This window comes from Leptonotus elevatus, chromosome 8, assembly GCF_054856555.1.
Source record: "Leptonotus elevatus isolate MCC_2025b chromosome 8, RoL_Lele_1.0, whole genome shotgun sequence".
Classification (NCBI taxonomy): Eukaryota; Metazoa; Chordata; class Actinopteri; order Syngnathiformes; family Syngnathidae; genus Leptonotus; species Leptonotus elevatus.
In genome coordinates this window covers 282749-301054 of record NC_141246.1, presented here as the reverse complement: position 1 = coordinate 301054, position 18306 = coordinate 282749, and the positions used below count along the sequence as shown (strand labels likewise).

The following is an 18306-nucleotide window of genomic DNA, read 5'->3' as shown; positions in this document are numbered from 1 at the left end:
GTGCACTGATTGACTTTTTTATTGTCAACCTCGAAATTGTTGGCGTTGTCAGTCCAGTCGTCACCATTGTCGCGTCTCAACGGAAACACGCCGCCCCACCGATCGATTTGTGTACATTTGCACTTGAGGAATTTCCATTCATCAAAGTCCAACGCGATGCTCGCCTGGCCTGGAGCCAATCCCAGCTGTCTTTTTGGGTGAGAGGCGGAGAACTGACATGGTTGCCAGCCAATCGCAGGACACGAGTAACAAGCGGGGAGACAAGACATTTTTACATCTGTATATATCTATTTTCTTGGACTCAATACATCATATCCAGACACAATGTGAAGCAGATGAAGTCTCAGGTAAATATATTTTCTATTGGCAACCCCGACGCTTGACTTCCGCCTCTTCCGCGTGTTTGGACGCGTTGCCCAAATAAAGAGTGGCAGTCTTCGAAAGAAGTAGTTCTCTTGAAAGAGCCCTAAAGTAATCCGTTTAGCCGTTTCTACGCACGTTATCCTCGAACCGTGTTGTTCAACATGAAGCGCGAAAGTATTCCGGGCTCCAAGGTCGAATATTTCGAGGAGCGAGACTTGTATCGCGTCCACAACAAGGAACTATATGTCGCCGCGGAGGAGGCCTGCCGCCGGGTGCTGCTCGACGGCGTTTCCGGGAGGGAGGAGCTTATCCGGAGCTGCGTAAATGTGGAAATCAACTTTTCAACTTTGGTTTCAACGGCGAGCGAATAAATGTCGCCAATTTCCTTTTCTCGTCACTGCAAACTTGTCAAGACGCTAAAACTCAAAGAGCCTCGCTCAAGTTAGTTTCGTAGCTCATGTAGCTGAGCGCTCTCGTCAGCACACTCTGACCCACCGGAAGTTGGCCTCGTCGGCCGCCGTAGCTCTCACCGGACTCTCGCCGATGGGCAGCCGAAGCGGGATTGGACCGCCGTCGCCGCCTCCGGCCCACGGAGCCGGAACGGGAGCCGGAACGGGAGCCGCCGGCGAGACGGACGCCGGCTGCTTTGACGACAGACGCTTCGGCGCCGTCGAGATGCTCGACAGCGGCTCCGAGGATTCCGACTTCGTCGAGGACGAGAGCCCGGCCCGGGCGTCCCCCGGCGGCGGCGGCGGCAGGGGGGGGGCGCCGCTCGCCCAGCAGCCCGCCGGCACGCCGGGGGCCAAGCCCGGCAAGAAGACTCGCGGGAGGGTCAAGATCAAGATGGCGTTCATCGACAACAAACTCAGGAGGTACACGACGTTCAGCAAGAGGAAGACGGGCATCATGAAGAAGGTGAGTGACGTCACAACGTAGCCACGTGGCCTTGACGTGACGTCACAGCGCACACATCACAACACAATGCTCTGACCTTCGTTACTACATCTGGCCGGATTCCGACAGTTCCGAACATCCGGGCATTTCTGATATTTGCGCAACGCAAAAGGTGTAAACGGAACAGGACCAGCAGGTTGTTATTGTTATTATTGTTGTCAAAATGGCATCTCATCACATTTTCAACTTCAAATCGTCCTCACAAGTCAACCATCCAAAGTTCGACGCTTTTCATCCATGAGTGGAAAGCTTCCTTTCCTTCCTTCCTTTGAGTTGAGCTCCATTTTGACCTGTGACCCCCAAACTCGGAATTGTCAACCACAATAAGACAACAACTACACAAAAAGTACTACATACATGCACACTACACTAAAAACAACACAAACACCCACGATGAAAGACGTCTGGCGCTTATTTGGCGGTGCCCCCCCCCCCCCCCCCCTCCCCGCAGGCCTACGAGCTGTCGACGCTGACGGGCACGCAGGTTCTGCTGCTGGTGGCCAGCGAGACGGGTCACGTGTACACGTTCGCCACGCGCAAGCTTCAGCCCATGATCACGTCGGAGACGGGCAAAGCGCTCATCCAGACGTGCCTCAACTCGCCCGACTCGCCGCCGCCGCGCTCGGACCCGTCGTGCGACCAGAGGATGAGCGCCACCGGCTTCCAGGAGATCGACCTCACCTACCAAGTGAGCGAGGCGGCCGACGGCTGCCCCGACAAGGTAACGCACGGGTCGCAACCGCCGCAACAAATATTCAGTGCCGATAGTTGGCCGATAATTGAAATCAGCATTTTTCAAATTATCTTTTTGGGGGGTGTAATAATGACAATGGAAATTGAATGTGGAAGAATTGCACAGGCCAGCTCGGCGGACATTAGGGAGTAGGGATGGACCGATTATCGGCCGGGCCGATTATTGCCGCCGATCTTCAGCATTTTCGTGAATATCGGCTATTTTGAAGAATCATATGGCTGATAAGGGATCTATTTGAAAAAAGTTAACTTTAGGGGGAACTATTTTATTTATTTATTTTTTTGAATTACATTTTTATTTAAAAACAAACTCTCTGCACCTTCTGTTTTTGTTTGAAATTAAATAAAAATGTAATACTTCAGATATTTTGGAATACTTTATTCACTGTAGAAAACAATTGTTGCATTTTTTATTTCACTTTTGAAAACCCGCTACTGTGCTTTTGTTACTTTGTCATTTTTTGTTAGATTTTTTAAAACAAAGATGTCTATTGACTAAGATTTCATTGGAAAAAAAACCCCAAAGTTGCTCAATAAACATTTGCTTTAAAATCCCCTCCAAAATTAAGAGCTGGAGTTTTTTTTTCTTCCCCAAATGTTGATGGCAATATTTTCCTTTTTTACTGCTCCAAATATCGGCTATCGGCATCCTTGACTACTAATAATCGGTATCGGCCCTGAAAAGCCCACAATGCTCAATCTGTACTGGCGAGTGTTCGCTGCGCTGTCGCCAAATGTGGTCGTCTGTGCTGTATTCATGGTTAGCGCTTGCGGCGTCTCCTGCAGGATCTCAACAAAGGGCTCTTCGACGGTCCCAACATGGCCGCCGGCACGCCATCCGCGCAGGCGCAGATCGGCGCCGCCAACGGGACGCTGCTGAAGACGCCGGCGGGCCTGGTCCTCCCCGCCGGCTTCACCTTGGTGTCAGGTAGGGGGCGCGGTCTGGCCCGACGCTCGCCTGGCGGGGCGTGTTGCGCACCTACGCGTTTGTTTGATGTTCAGGGGCGTCGCTGCCTGCCGTCACGCACGCGCTGCAAAGCGCGCTGCTACGCCTGCCCGCCGCCGTCTCGCTGTCAGGTGAGCGCCGTGTGTGTGCTCATGCACGTGTACGCTTGGCCTCGTGTGTGCGCACGCGTGCATGTTTGTAATAACAATAATAATAATGCATTAGATTTAGAGGCGCCTTTCTTGGCACTCAAGGACACCGAAGTCAAGAGAGCACTTAAAAAATAATACAAAATAATATATAGATATATAATTAAAAGATAAAGAGGTTATTTTAGGCACTACAGTGTATATTTTACTTAGGGGTGTCAAAATGAGTTCATTAATTTTGAGTGAATTTATTGAGTTCCTTTTAACAAATTTTTGACCGCGCGATTAATGAGCACCAGTCGCAATGCAGCAGACACGTGCACGTCAAAAAATGGTAGTAATAAATGTCGTAATAATGCATATAATTGTGGAAACGGGTCAAGTTTTAATTGACAATTTTGAAAATGTGCAGAATTTTTCAAGTTACTTCACGTTAAAGATGAGATCTTAATATGAAAAGAAAAATGCACTGAGCTGTCACCGTCTTACAAATGCAATGATGCCATCTAGTGGCAGAAAAATGACCAACACAAATCAATATCACACTCTTCTTTTTTTTTTGCAGTACAGTACATCTTTCTCATTGTAACTCGTTTATGAACTATTATGAAATTACTGTATCAATGACTGAAAGATGCAGCCATAAGAATATTAGCTCAACATTTTTTCCCCACTTTTATGTTAAGAGTAGAGATAGGCCGATACAGATTATCGGTAGTCAAGGAGGCCGATAACCGATATTTGAAGCCGATATACATTTGCAGAAAATGTATAACAAAATAATAATAAAAACTCCAGCACTTGACTGCTTAAATGCCTTCAAGGACGTGTTTTGCGATTTGCAACATGTTAAAGGTTTTTTGTTTGCCATCGGCTTTTGCACCAACTTTAATGTGGCTTCCGTACGCTAACTCCCAAAAAGCCGCTAAAAAACGGCTATTAGGTTAGCCCATGAGCTAACCTAATAGCCGTTAAATCGCGAGCTAGCCGTTAAATCGCGAGCTAGCCGGTTAGCTCGTGGGCTAATAGCTGCTAATTTGCGGGCTAACCGTTCACCCGCACGCTAACCCCGGGATAACTCCCAAATAGCCGCTAAAAAACAGCTATTAATTAATTTTAATAAATTAATTAGCCAATTAACTGCTAATTGGGATTTTTTTTTCTGTATCAGATATCGACATCGGTTTAAAAAATCCATTCGAGTCGGGTCCAAGTCGTTACCTGAGCCCTGAGCAGCTGCGAAGTGTCCAAATGGCCGCCACCTGAGATGGATTTTGGATTTTGGATTTTTCTGCTTCATTCCAATCTGGCGACGCAATAAGAATCATCAGAATGTCGTGTTTGGGCACCAACAAAATCGCACCGTCAGCCGTTTTCACTTCAACTTTTTCAAGTCTTTTGTCTCCTTCTGTCAAGAAAACTCGTAAGAAACGTCGCTATAGCTGCTATTTTGTTGCCAGGGGGCGGAGTCTCACAGGTGCCGTCGACCAATCAGAGCACTTCTGACATCCCCAGCCCCGCCTCGTCCGCAGGTAAGATCCGCCCCGGGCCCGCCGCCGTCCCGGCCCGTGATTGGCTAAGCTGCTCACGTGACGTGTTCCCCAGCCGCCGCCTCGTCCTCTTTGGCAGGTCACGTGATGTACCCCGGAGGCCACGCCCTCATGTATGCCCCGGCCGCGCCCTCCCTGGCCGACGCCGGCCTCGCCGTCCTCAACGCCGCGTCGCACGATCTTGGTAAGTGATGATGATGATGATGATGATGATGATGATGATGATGATGATGATGATGATGATGATGATGATGGCGATGATGATGGCGATGGCGGGCGACTAATGGCGTTTGTCTGTCAGCATCCGTCCCTCAGGTCTTCCTGGCGTCCCTCCCGCCCGTCTCCGCCGTGCAGCTGCACCCGGTGAGAAAAACACACTTGTGTGCGTTTGGTTTGGCTCCGCCTGCTGACATGAATGTGACGGGTTTGAACGGATGCGAATCGCGATCCAATGCATATTTCTAAGCAACCGGGAATCGATACTTTGCCTTCTGGCGTCACGGGGACTTTTATTTGACAACAGAAGCTCAGTGTTTTTGCCACTTTATTGATTTCAATGATTATGTATCGTTTTGATCAGGGCGTGTTCAATTAAACATACGCGATTCGTGTCACTGCATCGGATTCCATTTTAAATGTTTGTTTTCTTCTTCATAAGTAAGAGCAAAAAGTTTCCACTATTTGCAGCGTTGCTCCTTCTTCGGATGTCTTCCATACGAAATAAAAATCGGAATGCATGAAATCTTGAACTAAAAATCAATGTGAATCCAACGGATTGATTTTTGGAAATCAGAATCGATGGGCGGCCCTAACGTGCGGACGCCGCACGTGATTTCTGGCAATAATTAACAAACAGCCGCAAGACTTTATTGCTGTGAATGTCCGCCGGCGTTCTTCCTCGACGATCGCAATGTCCCATCGCCGCCGAGCTGATTTGCGACCGGTCGGATGACAAATGCCGCCGATCGTCGGACAGAAATGAGATTGGACGCCGCAGCGGTTGTACGCCAAAGCAAAACAAAATGGCGTTTGTGCGCAGATGGTGCTGAGCCAGCAGAACGGCGGAGGCGGGGCTAACCTGACGGAGCTTCAGCTCGTCCGTCTGGACGCGTCGCACGCCAAAGACGATTGACGCTCGACAACAATCGGCTTTTTGTTTTGTTGTTTCTTCTTGTTTGAATACCTTCAAGTTATTAAACGGACTTTTTCAGCACATTCCGTGTCCACTTCCTGTTTTGCTGTCAACTGATGTGGCGGATCAAACAATTTGGACGTGATTTCAAACAGAAACAAGAGAAATTGATAACGATTGGATTATTAAAGCTTGTTGTGCAAATCTGTTGATGGACTTTTTCCAAAGTAGAAGCCGACGTTTACAAATGTCTTTTTGTTGATGCAACAAAGATATTCCGTCTGCTTTCCACAACTGCAGAATCTTTAAAGTCGAGTCTGCCGACAATTTGGACGCTCTCGGAGCGGATGATGAAAAACGCTCGTCGGGTGATTCGACGTTGCTTTCATCTTCGTTCTAACGACGCTTTTGCAAAAATTGGACCGCACTTTCCATCTCTGCAAATGTTCACATTGTCAAACCATGGCTTGCGCGGCATTCCTAGGAAATCACAATGTCCCATCAGCTATTTTTCGACCGGACTCGTGTGAACGACTGCCAGGGAAGGCGCCAAGATTTGTTTTCTCTCCCGGTGAGGATCATTTTTAAATATAGTGGAGAATATCAAATGCGGCTGGTTGGCTCTAAACGATGAATTTGTTATCAAAGTAGTTGATCATTTTTGACGAGTGTAACTGCAACAAAATTATGAATCGATATGTTCATTTCCACATCTTACAGATCATTAACAGTATGTATATTTTCTTCAAAATGTTGCAGTGAATGGACTAATATATTTTTAGTAATTTGTAAAAATTCGGGACGGCAACGGAATTTGACGGAAATGTGATTTGTTAGCTTGTTTATTTTCCTGTCTTAAATAAATGTTTATTTTTTTAATTATTGAACATGGAACGGAAATATGACGTCGCCTCCGGCGGCGCTTCTCGATGACGTCATCGCAGCGGCGACACGCGCTCATCTTTTTCCTCCCGGTGTTTAGCAGTTCGCGTCGTCGAATTCAGCTCACTGCTACTACAGCGCTACACTGAGAAAAAAATCACTTTCAGGCATAAAGAAACGAAATAACAGTATTACACTAACTTTATACGGAACGAGGTACGTAGCTCCCCAAAACACGACGCCATCTTGGCCAACGTCCCGTCGCGGCTCCTTTCCTTTCTAACCTGTTCGCTTCACTTGTAGTCACGAAATGGCCGCCGTCGGTGTGCAGACTCGGAAGCGGCTCCTGAGAGACGAGGACATGACCAAAGTGGAGTTTGAGACCAGCGAGGAGGTGCACGTCACCCCCACCTTCGACGACATGGGCCTGCGGGAGGATCTGCTGCGCGGCATCTACGCTTACGGTAGGCCGAGGATCGGCGAGGCCTGCGCGGAGCTAGCTAGCTGGCTAGCTAAAGCGCTAACTACGCCGCGGCCACAAACTCCCATTCCGACGATTCCGCTCGGCCTTTTTCGCCTTCCTCGTTGACTAGCGGCGACGCCAAGTGAGCAACGGGCTCACATTAGCCGCTGGAAAGAGTTTGACGCCTCGGAGTGGCTAAAGTTATGACTTTGTTGGTGGTGCTAATCTGTACTCACAGTTGAGCGCGTCAATAACAAAGAAGAACACTCGAAGTTTGATTTATTTGAAAACTGGAGTAGAAACTCCGTGCCATTTTGACTTTGTGGAAATGAGAGCAGGTTAAAATAAGTGTTTTATTTGTATTTAATTTTTTTATGTAGGCAACGAGGAAACCAGCGTCTTAATCAATGCAGCACTGCCATCTTCAGGCCAGTAAACGCAATTGCGGTTTAGGTTTTGATCATATAAGCTGACAGCCGTGAACGCAACGCTAGAGCCAACTTCAACTTCATTTGTACATTTTGCTCAACTATCTGTTGTATTATTACACTTAATGAAGATGAATACACTTGAGGGTTTTTCCCGTGTACAAAATTCAGAGGCGGTCACCTCCACCAAAATGTCGCCGCTCCAGTCGTCGTCAGTCATAAAAACACAATAGATGCAATAAACATAATCGTTTTTTATAACAATGCTGAACTATATCTAAAATTTATTAGGAACCTGTGGATGAATTTTTACTGATTGAAATGGCAACAATTAACGGCCATTTTGTATTTCTAATTTCTAGTCCCTGATCGTAAAATGGCCGCAGGATGGCGGCCGATAATGGGTTAGGGTCACCGGTACGAAGTCAGCCAGCTTAGTTGGAATGAGACCATGCCTCATTTTGAGCCAGGAAAAACTCTCCACTGATTGCTAGTAAAATGCCGTCTCTACTTTGCTTTTACATAACAGCAATAATAATAATTATTATTCTTATTATCACTACGATAATTAACCAAAGCATTTATCAAGCCCTTCTTCTACTTCTCAAACATTTCTTTTTAAACTGATGTATGTTTAGACATTGTTGCAGATTATTATTATGAAATGAAAAAAGGAAAAATGGCAATTCATTAGAACCCGTGTGTGTTGGTTGTGTCAGGGTTCGAGAAGCCGTCGGCCATTCAGCAAAGGGCCATCAAGCAGATCATCAAAGGCAGGGATGTCATCGCACAGTAAGAGAACGGCAAACAATTCCGAAGCTTTAATATTCATAATCATAATCATAAGCTGTCTGATGCATTCAGGTCTCAGTCTGGAACGGGAAAAACGGCCACCTTCTGCGTGTCGGTTCTGCAGTGTCTGGACATCCAGGTCAGTGACTCGGTCAAACGGGCATTCCGCAAGTCGTTGTCGTGGATGTGGCGAAGGTGACGAGCCTGCCGCGCTGAAGGGTTGCGTTGCGTTGGCCGCCATCTTGTGGCAGCGAGGAACTTTGTGGAATTGACTTGCCGAGGTTCCAAAGACTTGTTTCGGTGCACAGGTGAGGGAGACCCAGGCGCTGATCCTGGCGCCCACCAGAGAACTGGCCGGCCAGATCCAGAAGGTAAGCCCCGCCCCCAGAAGGTGAGCCCCGCCCCCTTGCCACCGCCGGCGGCAGTCTCCTAACCCGCGTCTGCGTGCCGGTCCAGGTGCTGCTGGCTCTGGGGGATTACATGAACGTCCAGTGCCACGCCTGCATCGGCGGCACCAACGTGGGCGAGGACATACGCAAGTTGGACTTTGGCCAGCACGTGGTGTCGGGGACGCCGGGCCGAGTGTTTGGTGAGTCGCGCCGGCGGGCGTCTTTCCTTACTCTCCGTATTTCATCGGCCGCCTCCGGTCCAACTTGAAGAACGACAACCACCCGATAATACCGGCTGAGCGTTGCTGCCATTTGCGCCTTGGCCTCTTGGTGGCAGTGTGGTGCCGCTCATGTTCCCAGTGAGACAAAGAGTAGAAGAAGAAAGTTGCCTTTGAGCTTTATTCGGGGAACTGGCGCGACATCCACGCTAACTGTTAGCACGGCGATGACCTTTTGCCTTCATGTTAGCGCTAAGCTAGCAGGCTGGTTTGCAGGTAGTTTGTGTGATCTTTTTGGATTGATATATTATTTTAGATATGTGTTATTATAGTCTATCTCTGGCCTAAAAAGCATTTCCTGGTGATTTGGTCGGAGCAACTTGAAGTGTTCCGTGACCGAACGTCGCTGGCTTTGCTTGCAGACATGATCCGACGCCGCAGCCTGCGCACGCGCGCCATCAAGATGTTGGTCCTGGACGAAGCCGACGAGATGCTCAACAAAGGTGGCCCGCTCGCTCGCCCGCCCGCCGCTCGCGACGTCCACGGGAAGCGGCCTGACCTCTGACCTCTTGTGGACGCGCAGGTTTCAAGGAGCAGATCTACGACGTGTACCGCTACCTGCCCCCCGCCACGCAGGTGGTCCTCATCAGCGCCACGCTGCCCCACGAGATCCTGGAGATGACCAACAAGTTCATGACGGACCCCATTCGCATCCTGGTCAAGCGGTGCGTCCGCGCAAATGGCCTCATTTGGAGTGCCGGTTATTGCACTGTTACCATTTTGTCAAATTTTCACTAAGCAAAGAAGATAATCAATCTTCTTTCATGAAGGACGGCAGAAATCAGTCAACAATTACTGTTGATATGCTGACATTTTTGGAGCATTTTCAATTGAAAAATGGCTCCAAACGATTACTCGATTATTAAAATAGTTGTCGATGAATCGATACATTTTGACAGCTATACTTGAACTTTCACATTTTGATGGACTCAAACGCTCCCGAGTTAATTAATTAGCTTGAGCTCAGTCTAGTTCTAGCACGGGTTCGAGTTCCCTAGTTGAGCACTCGCTCGTTATTTGTGTGCGGCAGTGACGAGTTGACGCTGGAAGGAATCAAGCAGTTTTTTGTGGCCGTGGAGCGCGAGGAGTGGAAGTTCGACACCTTGTGCGACCTCTACGACACGCTCACCATCACGCAGGCCGTCATCTTCTGCAACACCAAGAGGAAGGTCGGTCGCACCGCCGGCGTCGCGTGACCTCGCGTGGCGCCGTGTGACACGCGACGCTACCTTTGCTTGCAGGTGGACTGGCTGACGGAGAAAATGCGGGAGGCCAACTTCACCGTCTCGTCCATGCACGGGGACATGCCGCAGAAAGAACGCGAGTCCATCATGAAAGAGTTCCGCTCCGGAGCCAGGTGGCCCTCAACGCACGCACGCACACACGCACGCGTGCTGATGGTCACACAACATACGAGTGTTGTCACTATCGACTATTTTTCTAATCAATTCGATGGGATTCAAGTGTATTACAATATATACATTTTTTCCCGATTACGGCTTATTAACCAGTAATTGGTGTTCATTTTGTACTTTGCATTCATATAGTGATAAAAAAAAAGGAAACAAAAATGGATTGATGTACTATGTTACCGGTTCGATCATTGTTTTCCAAAGTCAAAAGCGATGTTTACAAATGTCTTCTATTGATTCCACTTAGAAGATGATGAGTCGTCTTTCATGAAATCCGTCAACAATTATTGTTAAGATGTTGAAATGGGATCATTTGGACCATTTTCAATTCAAAAATGGCTGCAAACGATTACTCGATTATGAAAAGAGTTGACGTCTGTCACATTAAAATAGTTGTTGATTCATTTGATAATCGATGACTTGTTTAATGGATTCATTTTAACAGCTGTACAACATACACAAAATGCACATTACACAAATGCACACGGTGTGTGTAACATGGTGTGTGTGTGTGTGTGTGTGTGTGCGCGCGCACGACAGCCGCGTGTTGATCTCGACGGACGTGTGGGCGCGCGGTCTGGACGTCCCTCAAGTTTCCCTCATCATCAACTACGACCTCCCCAACAACCGAGAGCTCTACATCCACAGGTAGACGCGCCGACGCCCCTTAACCCCCCGCCGCACCCGCCTGACGACCTCTGACCCCACCCAGGATCGGCCGCTCGGGTCGCTACGGCCGCAAAGGCGTGGCCATCAACTTTGTCAAAAACGACGACATCCGCATCCTGCGCGACATCGAGCAATACTACTCGACGCAGATCGACGAGATGCCCATGAACGGTAAACCGATCGCTACGTTGCGCGTCGTCACGTGCGTCCTCGCCGTGCGCGTGCACGCTGCACACGCACCCCAATAATTAGCAGATGTTGAAAGTTGCCTCGAATGCACCAACGTTGGTGCGGTTCCATGTTTGGTTTGTGTTTTAAAGCAACGCCAAAGAAGCTTGAGTTTGGTTTATGGCGACACCTGATGGACAAAAGTGGTAGTGTGTTTTAGAAATATATCGGCTCATTTTAGTTCTTATCAAATCAGCTAAAAGACATTTTTTGCCGTTTATTCATTTTTTTCCACATTAAAACGTGAGACAAAGATAATGTTAAAAATGACCCCCCCCCCCCCCAAAAAAAGTTTGGATTGAAAAACAAAGCAAAATTGTTCTCTTGTCTTCCGCAGTGGCCGACCTGATCTGACGTCGTCTGCCTTCCTTTTTTTACTTCCTGTTTGAGTTTGACCCTCGACTTCCTGTTGTGTTGTTTGTAAATAAAGCTTTGTTTTATTTTCTCCACCGTGTTACTATAGCAACATGTGACACGACGTATTCACGATTTGTCAAACTCTTCTTCCTGGAAATGATGAACCTTTTTTAGATACAAAAATATTCATCTTCAATAAACGAGTTGATTTCAAGAAGTGTCCGATTTGGTTTCAGCTAACAGCGCTAACAGCTAAGGATGCTAACAAGACACAAAACCGCATCCAAGGCTACGTTCGCACTGCAGGCAAATCCGATTTGTATCGAATTTGTTGTTAATCTCAACATTTTCTGATTCCGATATTTTGGGACATTGTGACCTGGCTCGTTTCCAGACGTGTTCCTCGACCGCATGCGGATCCAAACGTTTGCAATTTGACTTCAGTCTGGACAACCAGGCGGCGTTTATCGACGTCTGCTCACAACGAATTCTCAAACTGTTTTCATCTCATCCTTGCTGGTTTGTGAACACGCGTTACTTTCGTGAATAATTGAATGTTTGTGGCGTTTTTATTTTGTCCATGACATTTAAGAAGAACCGATGTTCCATAATTAATCGATATCAAATCGGGAAAAATCGAATTTGAATCTATACTCGGCCCTCGTGTTAATGTGTGTGCGTGCATGCGCGCGCGCCTTCCGAAGGACCGACTGCTTTGTGGTGAAGCGGCAAAGAGGTCGGGCGTCCGCGTCCTACCGCCGCAGGAACCAGATCTCGTTGCGGCGGCGCGGGACGCCCGGGTTCTCGTAGACGGCCACCATGTAGGTATCGGAGCGCAGGCGGTCGGACGCCGCCGCGCCCAACAGCTCCCACAGGAGGCCCGTGTGCCGCGTCACCGTCTCCTCGTTGGTCGTGCCCGAGAAAGGCCTGGCGGGAAACAAAAAGGAAAGTTGACCTTCTGCCGGCGTGCGCGCCGACTGACGGCCAAGCGCTGGGCTCGCACCTGGCCACGACGGTGAAGGCGTCGCGGTGCACCACGTCCACGTCGGGGTCGTGCGGCAGCGGCGGCGCGTCCTGGAAGGCGGCGGGCAGGTAGAAGGCCGTCTCCACGCTCTTGTCCAGCGTCTTGCCGTCCACCCGCATCAGCACCGTGCTCACCACCGGAACCGTCAGGCCCAGGTGGCCGCCTGCGCGCACAAACGCACGCACAAACGTCAGCGCGGAGCGCAGAAGAAGAAGAAGAAAGGGGCCCGCCCGCCGTCCGACCTGCCGAGTTCTCCTTGCAGATGAAGCGCATTAACTTCATGAAGCTCTTGGAGATGCTCTGCTCGTAAAGCTCCTCGGCCTGACGCACGCACGCCCACTTGCCCGCCGGGTACGCGCGCTCCTCCCACATCACCTCGCCCATCTGCACGCACACACACGTGTGACATCATCATCATCCTCATCATCATCATCATCATCATGGCGAGCAGAGGACGAGCGTCGACCACCTTCTCCTGGCAGGAAATGAGCGCGAAGGGGACAGGCTCCCTCTGCTGGTTGTTGCGCGTCATCTCTTGGATGGGCCCCCGCATTTCTGCAACAATCAAGCAAGACCTTCATTTGTTGTCCAATCACATTTCAGCGGCTATTTGTTGCCATGGCAATCATTGGCATGAAAAAAATGCACACGAGCCGCTCAACAGAAGCATCCGAGAAGTTGAGATTTGTTGTTCGGCGTGAAGGGGCCGAATGCGCATGCGCTTACCTGTCGGTACGGTGACCTGATGCGTGGTTCCCACCGCCCGCCAATGAGCGAGCAGCCTGTCCGAGTCCTCGCCTCCCATTGGCTCGGGGTTGTCCGTGATGTCATCGTCCAGCTGCTCGTCTTCGTCCAATCCCTCCAGGTCGTCCAAGGAGATCAAAGCCATGCCGCTCACCTGTCACCTGAGCCAAAAGGGCCAACAACAAGAACCGATGACGTCATCTGCATCCACAGCAGGAAGCGCGGCAAGATAAGCGTTTTCCTCCAAGGGACGCAACGAACGACCATTACGATGGATACTTCATGTGGTGACGTCATTCCTCCTTGATCGAAGCAGGGAAACGATCGTTAGCGTGTAGCTAACCTTAGCATGCAGCTCAACGTCAACAAAACACGTCGCTCGCTCACTTGAGCTTGGCTTAGCCTACTTTCGTTTCTCTTAACGACATTAGCACGCTTTTGAAGCACGATGAGGCGCGCGCGTTTACCTGCTCGCTCGTGCGCGTGATCGTCACGACAGACGACGGTCGTCCTTCAGCGGCAAACACCCTGTGAGGCCCAGCCGCTTCCGGTATTAGCCTTCAAAGTAAGAGCGCAGAAACGGAAGTGCTGTATTTCACAAGCTATACCTCGGCCTTCTCATGCTGAGCTCGTCGCTGTCTGATTTGGAGTCTTCATGTAACGAATCGGGTCGCCCCTAAAACCGGAACAAGTCTCGGTGACGTCATGGACCCAAGTGGTCACGGTAACGTGATGTCCGGCGGCCAGGGGGCAGCAGAGGAGCGTCTTCTTCTTCTTCTTTTTTGTCGTCGACGGTCGTCGGCTGTGTGAGTCTGTTTTGGATTGTTAGCTTCATTTCTTCAGCCTACGTCACTTCCAAATGCTTTTAGTTTGACAATCATTGTCAAGTCATGCACACATGTGAGGCAAGGTCGATCGCGTGCATTCGTGTGTGTGTTTTTCATGCTAAAGTGCGCGTGCGTGTGTATCAGTCAAGTGTGTTTACCTGCTGTCAGACAGGAGGTCAAAGGTGACCCCGTTAGCCAACAAAGCAAAGTGCGTCTTTAAATTTTCATCAGCCTTCGCTTCTCGTTCCCTCCCCACCGGTGCCCCCTCCCCTGCCCCTCCCCCTCCCCCTCTTTCCTGCCGCAGTGCTGATCAATAAATGATGCAGGCTGAGTGGAGGTCGCTTGGCTCCGCCTCCTCCAGTCGAACCTGCTGTGGCTGGACACTTGATTAGGTACACTGAAGCGAACTCCTCAGTTGCCACGACGACGGCCGAGCTGCTGCTGCTGCACGTTGAGCGCACGCAGCAGGTGTCTCTGTTGCCAGGGAAACGGCAGTCAGCTGCTGCTGGTTGCCATGGAAACGAGAGGGCCGTCGCGAAAGCGGAGCTTTCGTTAGCTTGACGCGCTTTCATGTGCGATGATCAAAAATCCAACAAATCACGCGGAATTTGTCACGTCAACAAAATGGACGTGTAAGAAATGAACAAAGAATGTTTCAAGTGATTGTTTTGAGCTCAAATGTTGCCTTCCAACAAGAAAAGCGAGCGAGCGAGATCGCTTGGCGATGACGTCAAAGCCTGTACTTTTTGTTTTTGTACTTGAGTCATTATTTGAGTGAGTCCTTTTACCAAATTCGATTTTTGACGCAAGTAACTCTACTTTAACTTGGCGCCACTTTTGGAAGCCTTCCGAGCTTTGACATCTTTTCACAACTTTAGAATCTTGCTCATCAGTTGGTGTCGAATTGTCGACAGGAAATTGTCCATCCCATTTATGGAGACATTCTTTTCTTGCTAATGAGTCCACGTGTGACGGCAGGAATCCGCCATCGCGCTCTGCCACGCGGGCGTCATGCCAGCAGGAGGGGGCCAGCAGTGCGCGCGCGCGCGCGTGTTAACGAGCAACGTTGAGCAGACCGAGTCCTAATGAGCACCGGGATGAAGGCCGCGTGGGCTACACGCACGCACACGCACGCGCGCGTGTGCAGGGGACGGCGGGGGCCGTCGCGACTTTTCTTGAACGTTTAACGCCACCGTTTTTGTCCCTGCGCGCGTTGAAGGACGCTGCGGGTCACGCGCATCGTGTGTCCCGGCGCGCGTCGTAAGTCAAATGAGAGCTGAGGCGCATCGCAGCCTTTTGAGCGTCGTGGACTTGAACATTTATTTTGCCGCCATCTTGCTTTGCTGGCGGAAGCTTTCGTGCTTTTTCGGCGCCTCCAGAACTTTTGATCGATTGCGTCGAAGCAACTCGAGACAAATGAAGAGAAATGAAAATGGACCAAATTGCAGTTTTCTGTCTTACTTCAACGTTCTTTTACGCTAAATGGGAGACTTAAAAAAAAAAAAAAAGTCAATCCATAAAAGTCAGACGATTGTTCGTGTGCAATGAAAACCTTTCAAAACTTGCTGTCAAGTGAAAATGACATCACAGGTGCTGAGCAAGTATTGACCAATCAGAGCTCTCCAGTTTTCTGGCTTTGGTCATGTGACGTCAGCAAGCTGAGTCATGATTGGTCGTCACCTGTTTCCCAAGCATCACGTCAGCAAAATGTCTTTTGGAATTTAATAATTGTTATCGCTTGAATGAATGATGACCTTTTACTGCTGAAAGTGAGTCGCGTGTCCTTTAAAGGGCGTTTTTTGAAAAAAGGAGGCGGAAGCATGCGACGCCGTCCCCCCAACCAGAATTTGCACCCTCACTTTTAGTGGCGTGAGGTTCCGGCTGGCGGAGTGCCGTCACTTGCCTTCGGTGCAGCTTGGCGTCCGTTGGCTTGCCGCCCCAAAATAATAATAATAATAATCATTGAAACTCATCTTTAGTGGCGTGGAAGATGCCAAGTCCTGCTTGGGAGGGTCCGAGCAAATAAATAATAATAATCAAGAAAGAGTGAGTGCGGTCTCGCGACTCGTGTTATCGTTAGCATCAAAAATCTTTTGACGACTTTTTATTGCTGACAATTTGTCAATCAAATTTGGCAGTTTTTGCTTTTGACCCCAAATGTGTCTTTTTTTGGACTTTCATTTCAAATACGTCAAATACGACACCTTCCCATTTATAAAAGAAAGATTTTATTGTTATTAAGAAGCATGCGTTGATTTTATTGTTATTTTCAGATGAGAAATGCGACTCGCGTGCTCGTTAGCGAATGATTTGACGAACGTTGAAGCGACGGAGCTTTCAATCACGTATGACTGGACTCCGAGTGGCTGGAGCCAGATGGCGGCCATCTTGCGTTGCCACTCTTACTGACGTTTTGGATCAGGTTTCATGTGAAAACAAAAACACTTTCCGTGCGTGTTTGGCCCGAAACGGAATCACGAGAGCTTCGCAAGACACAACTTGACGCTTTGCATCATCTCCGTATGATCAATTGATTATTGGCCAAAGGCTTGGCTGGTCCCGGAAACAAATTCCACTCGCATGTTCGAGTGCCGCGCAGCGTCTCCCTCGACTTTCACTTTGCGCGCGTGTGCCAAGATGGCTCCCGTCGCAAGTCACGTGTTTGCCTCATGGGACATCTCAGGTGATGGAGGCAAAAAAAAAAAGTTGTCCATTAAGATGATCAATAATTCATAAAAGTCGCTGCAGCTGCTTCCTGTAACCGGACCCGCCCAGACCGCCCCCCGCCCCCCCCCTCCCCGACTCAACCCCGCCCCCGACGCAGCATCATCATAAAGGCTCCAAAAAGAATGTTGTGACCATTGGCAAATAATGACGATCGGAACCACAATGATCCTTTTAAGCTGATTTTACTCTGCGTGTGCGTGTGCGTGTGCGCACGTTGGACCATTTTGCAAATCAGAGTTGACCTTCAACAAGAGTGATTTACTCTCACTTTGAAAGCCGACGACAGAAATGCGCCACAAGGTCAAAGGTCGGCAGCCAACGCGGCCACAAAGCAACAAAAAGAAACGCTCGCTTCAATTTGGTTTGGTGCGGCGCCGATGGATAAACAATTGGACTCAGCGCCGCCTGATCGCCGTAGCCGCAATTGAAGCCGCCGGCGGCCATCTTGCGTTGCCGCTTGCTAAGCCTGCGTGCCTAACTTGAATACAAAATTCAGTTCAGGTGAAAACGGTGAAAGAGAATCCGTTCGCACGACCGACGCGTGAGCGGACAGACTTGCTTCCGTTTACGCCATCGCGTCACGACCCGACGCCATGACGCGAATCCACGTCATTTCCGCTCTGATCCTTCTGCCTTCGATAAACGACATAACTTTGGCGCTAAATGGAGTCGTCGCTTTTGTCCGGGCTCCAAGCGTTTTCTTGTTGCTGCGTCGCCATGTTTGTTTGTCTCCAGAAAATGACGCGAAAACCTCACCGAGAATTCATTGCATTCAAATTGGGCTCGCTTAGCGGGCGGCAACATAAGATGGCCGCCGCGCATGACTTTGACAGCAGCAAACAGAGAACGTAGGCAGGCGCAGTTCAACAGGATGTACTCCTTTCAAAATAAAAGTTGACAACAAAAGGCCTGATTGTGCACAAGAAAATATGAAAAAACGTTCCCGGGCAACAATCGTCTCGATCGCACCAAATGTTGGCCTTACAAACGGGCTCTTGCGTGTTTGTTTGTTTCGGGGCGAGCGTTTGAGGATTCTTGGCCAAAAACTTGAAACGACAGCAACGGGGTTTGCGTGTGCGTTAACGTGTGTGTGTTTCAAGGTCATTGCACTTCCTGTCGCTTTTTGACGTCTGTCGTGCCAACGTTTGCATTTTTGACATGATTGCGATCACGACAACAATCAAATGCAATCCTTTAACGCACCTGCAATCAACATACTCGCCAGCAATTCACACACAC

At 49.3% G+C, this 18306-nt stretch overlaps 3 protein-coding genes across 7 annotated transcripts; 2 read left to right on the top strand and 1 right to left on the bottom strand.

Moving 5' to 3' along the window:
* The first annotated feature begins 629 nt into the window (after nucleotides 1-629).
* LOC147169064 (serum response factor-like) lies at nucleotides 630-5928 on the top strand. 4 transcript variants are annotated; one of them, XM_086083954.1, is made up of 8 exons: nucleotides 630-1278; nucleotides 1769-2038; nucleotides 2857-2998; nucleotides 3073-3147; nucleotides 4626-4697; nucleotides 4795-4899; nucleotides 5017-5078; nucleotides 5755-5928. In XM_086083954.1, the coding sequence occupies exons 1-8, from the start codon at nucleotides 907-909 to the stop codon at nucleotides 5845-5847; spliced, it is 1191 nt and encodes a 396-aa protein (XP_085940080.1). In that variant the 5' UTR covers nucleotides 630-906; the 3' UTR covers nucleotides 5848-5928. The 4 variants fall into 4 exon arrangements, with proteins under 4 accessions (XP_085940080.1, XP_085940079.1, XP_085940082.1 ...); XM_086083953.1 differs by having other exon boundaries at nucleotides 4771-4899; XM_086083956.1 differs by lacking the exon at nucleotides 3073-3147 and having other exon boundaries at nucleotides 631-1278.
* Nucleotides 5929-6760: 832 nt separating this feature from the next.
* LOC147169063 (eukaryotic initiation factor 4A-III-like) lies at nucleotides 6761-11833 on the top strand. 2 transcript variants are annotated; one of them, XM_086081899.1, is made up of 13 exons: nucleotides 6762-6945; nucleotides 7033-7193; nucleotides 8340-8412; nucleotides 8485-8551; nucleotides 8721-8783; nucleotides 8869-9001; nucleotides 9442-9522; nucleotides 9603-9744; nucleotides 10110-10248; nucleotides 10321-10436; nucleotides 11032-11139; nucleotides 11204-11331; nucleotides 11726-11833. In XM_086081899.1, exons 2-13 carry the CDS (start codon nucleotides 7040-7042, stop codon nucleotides 11740-11742), a joined length of 1221 nt encoding a protein of 406 aa, XP_085938025.1. In that variant the 5' UTR covers nucleotides 6762-6945; nucleotides 7033-7039; the 3' UTR covers nucleotides 11743-11833. The 2 variants fall into 2 exon arrangements, with proteins under 2 accessions (XP_085938023.1, XP_085938025.1); XM_086081897.1 differs by lacking the exon at nucleotides 11726-11833 and having other exon boundaries at nucleotides 6761-6945; nucleotides 11204-11637.
* soul4 (heme-binding protein soul4) lies at nucleotides 10882-14325 on the bottom strand. The gene is made up of 6 exons (XM_086081901.1): nucleotides 13981-14325; nucleotides 13496-13674; nucleotides 13239-13324; nucleotides 13012-13153; nucleotides 12749-12932; nucleotides 10882-12672 (listed from the first exon to the last, which is right to left on the bottom strand). The coding sequence occupies exons 2-6, from the start codon at nucleotides 13656-13658 to the stop codon at nucleotides 12498-12500; spliced, it is 750 nt and encodes a 249-aa protein (XP_085938027.1). The 5' UTR covers nucleotides 13659-13674; nucleotides 13981-14325; the 3' UTR covers nucleotides 10882-12497.
* Nucleotides 14326-18306: the final 3981 nt, after the last annotated feature.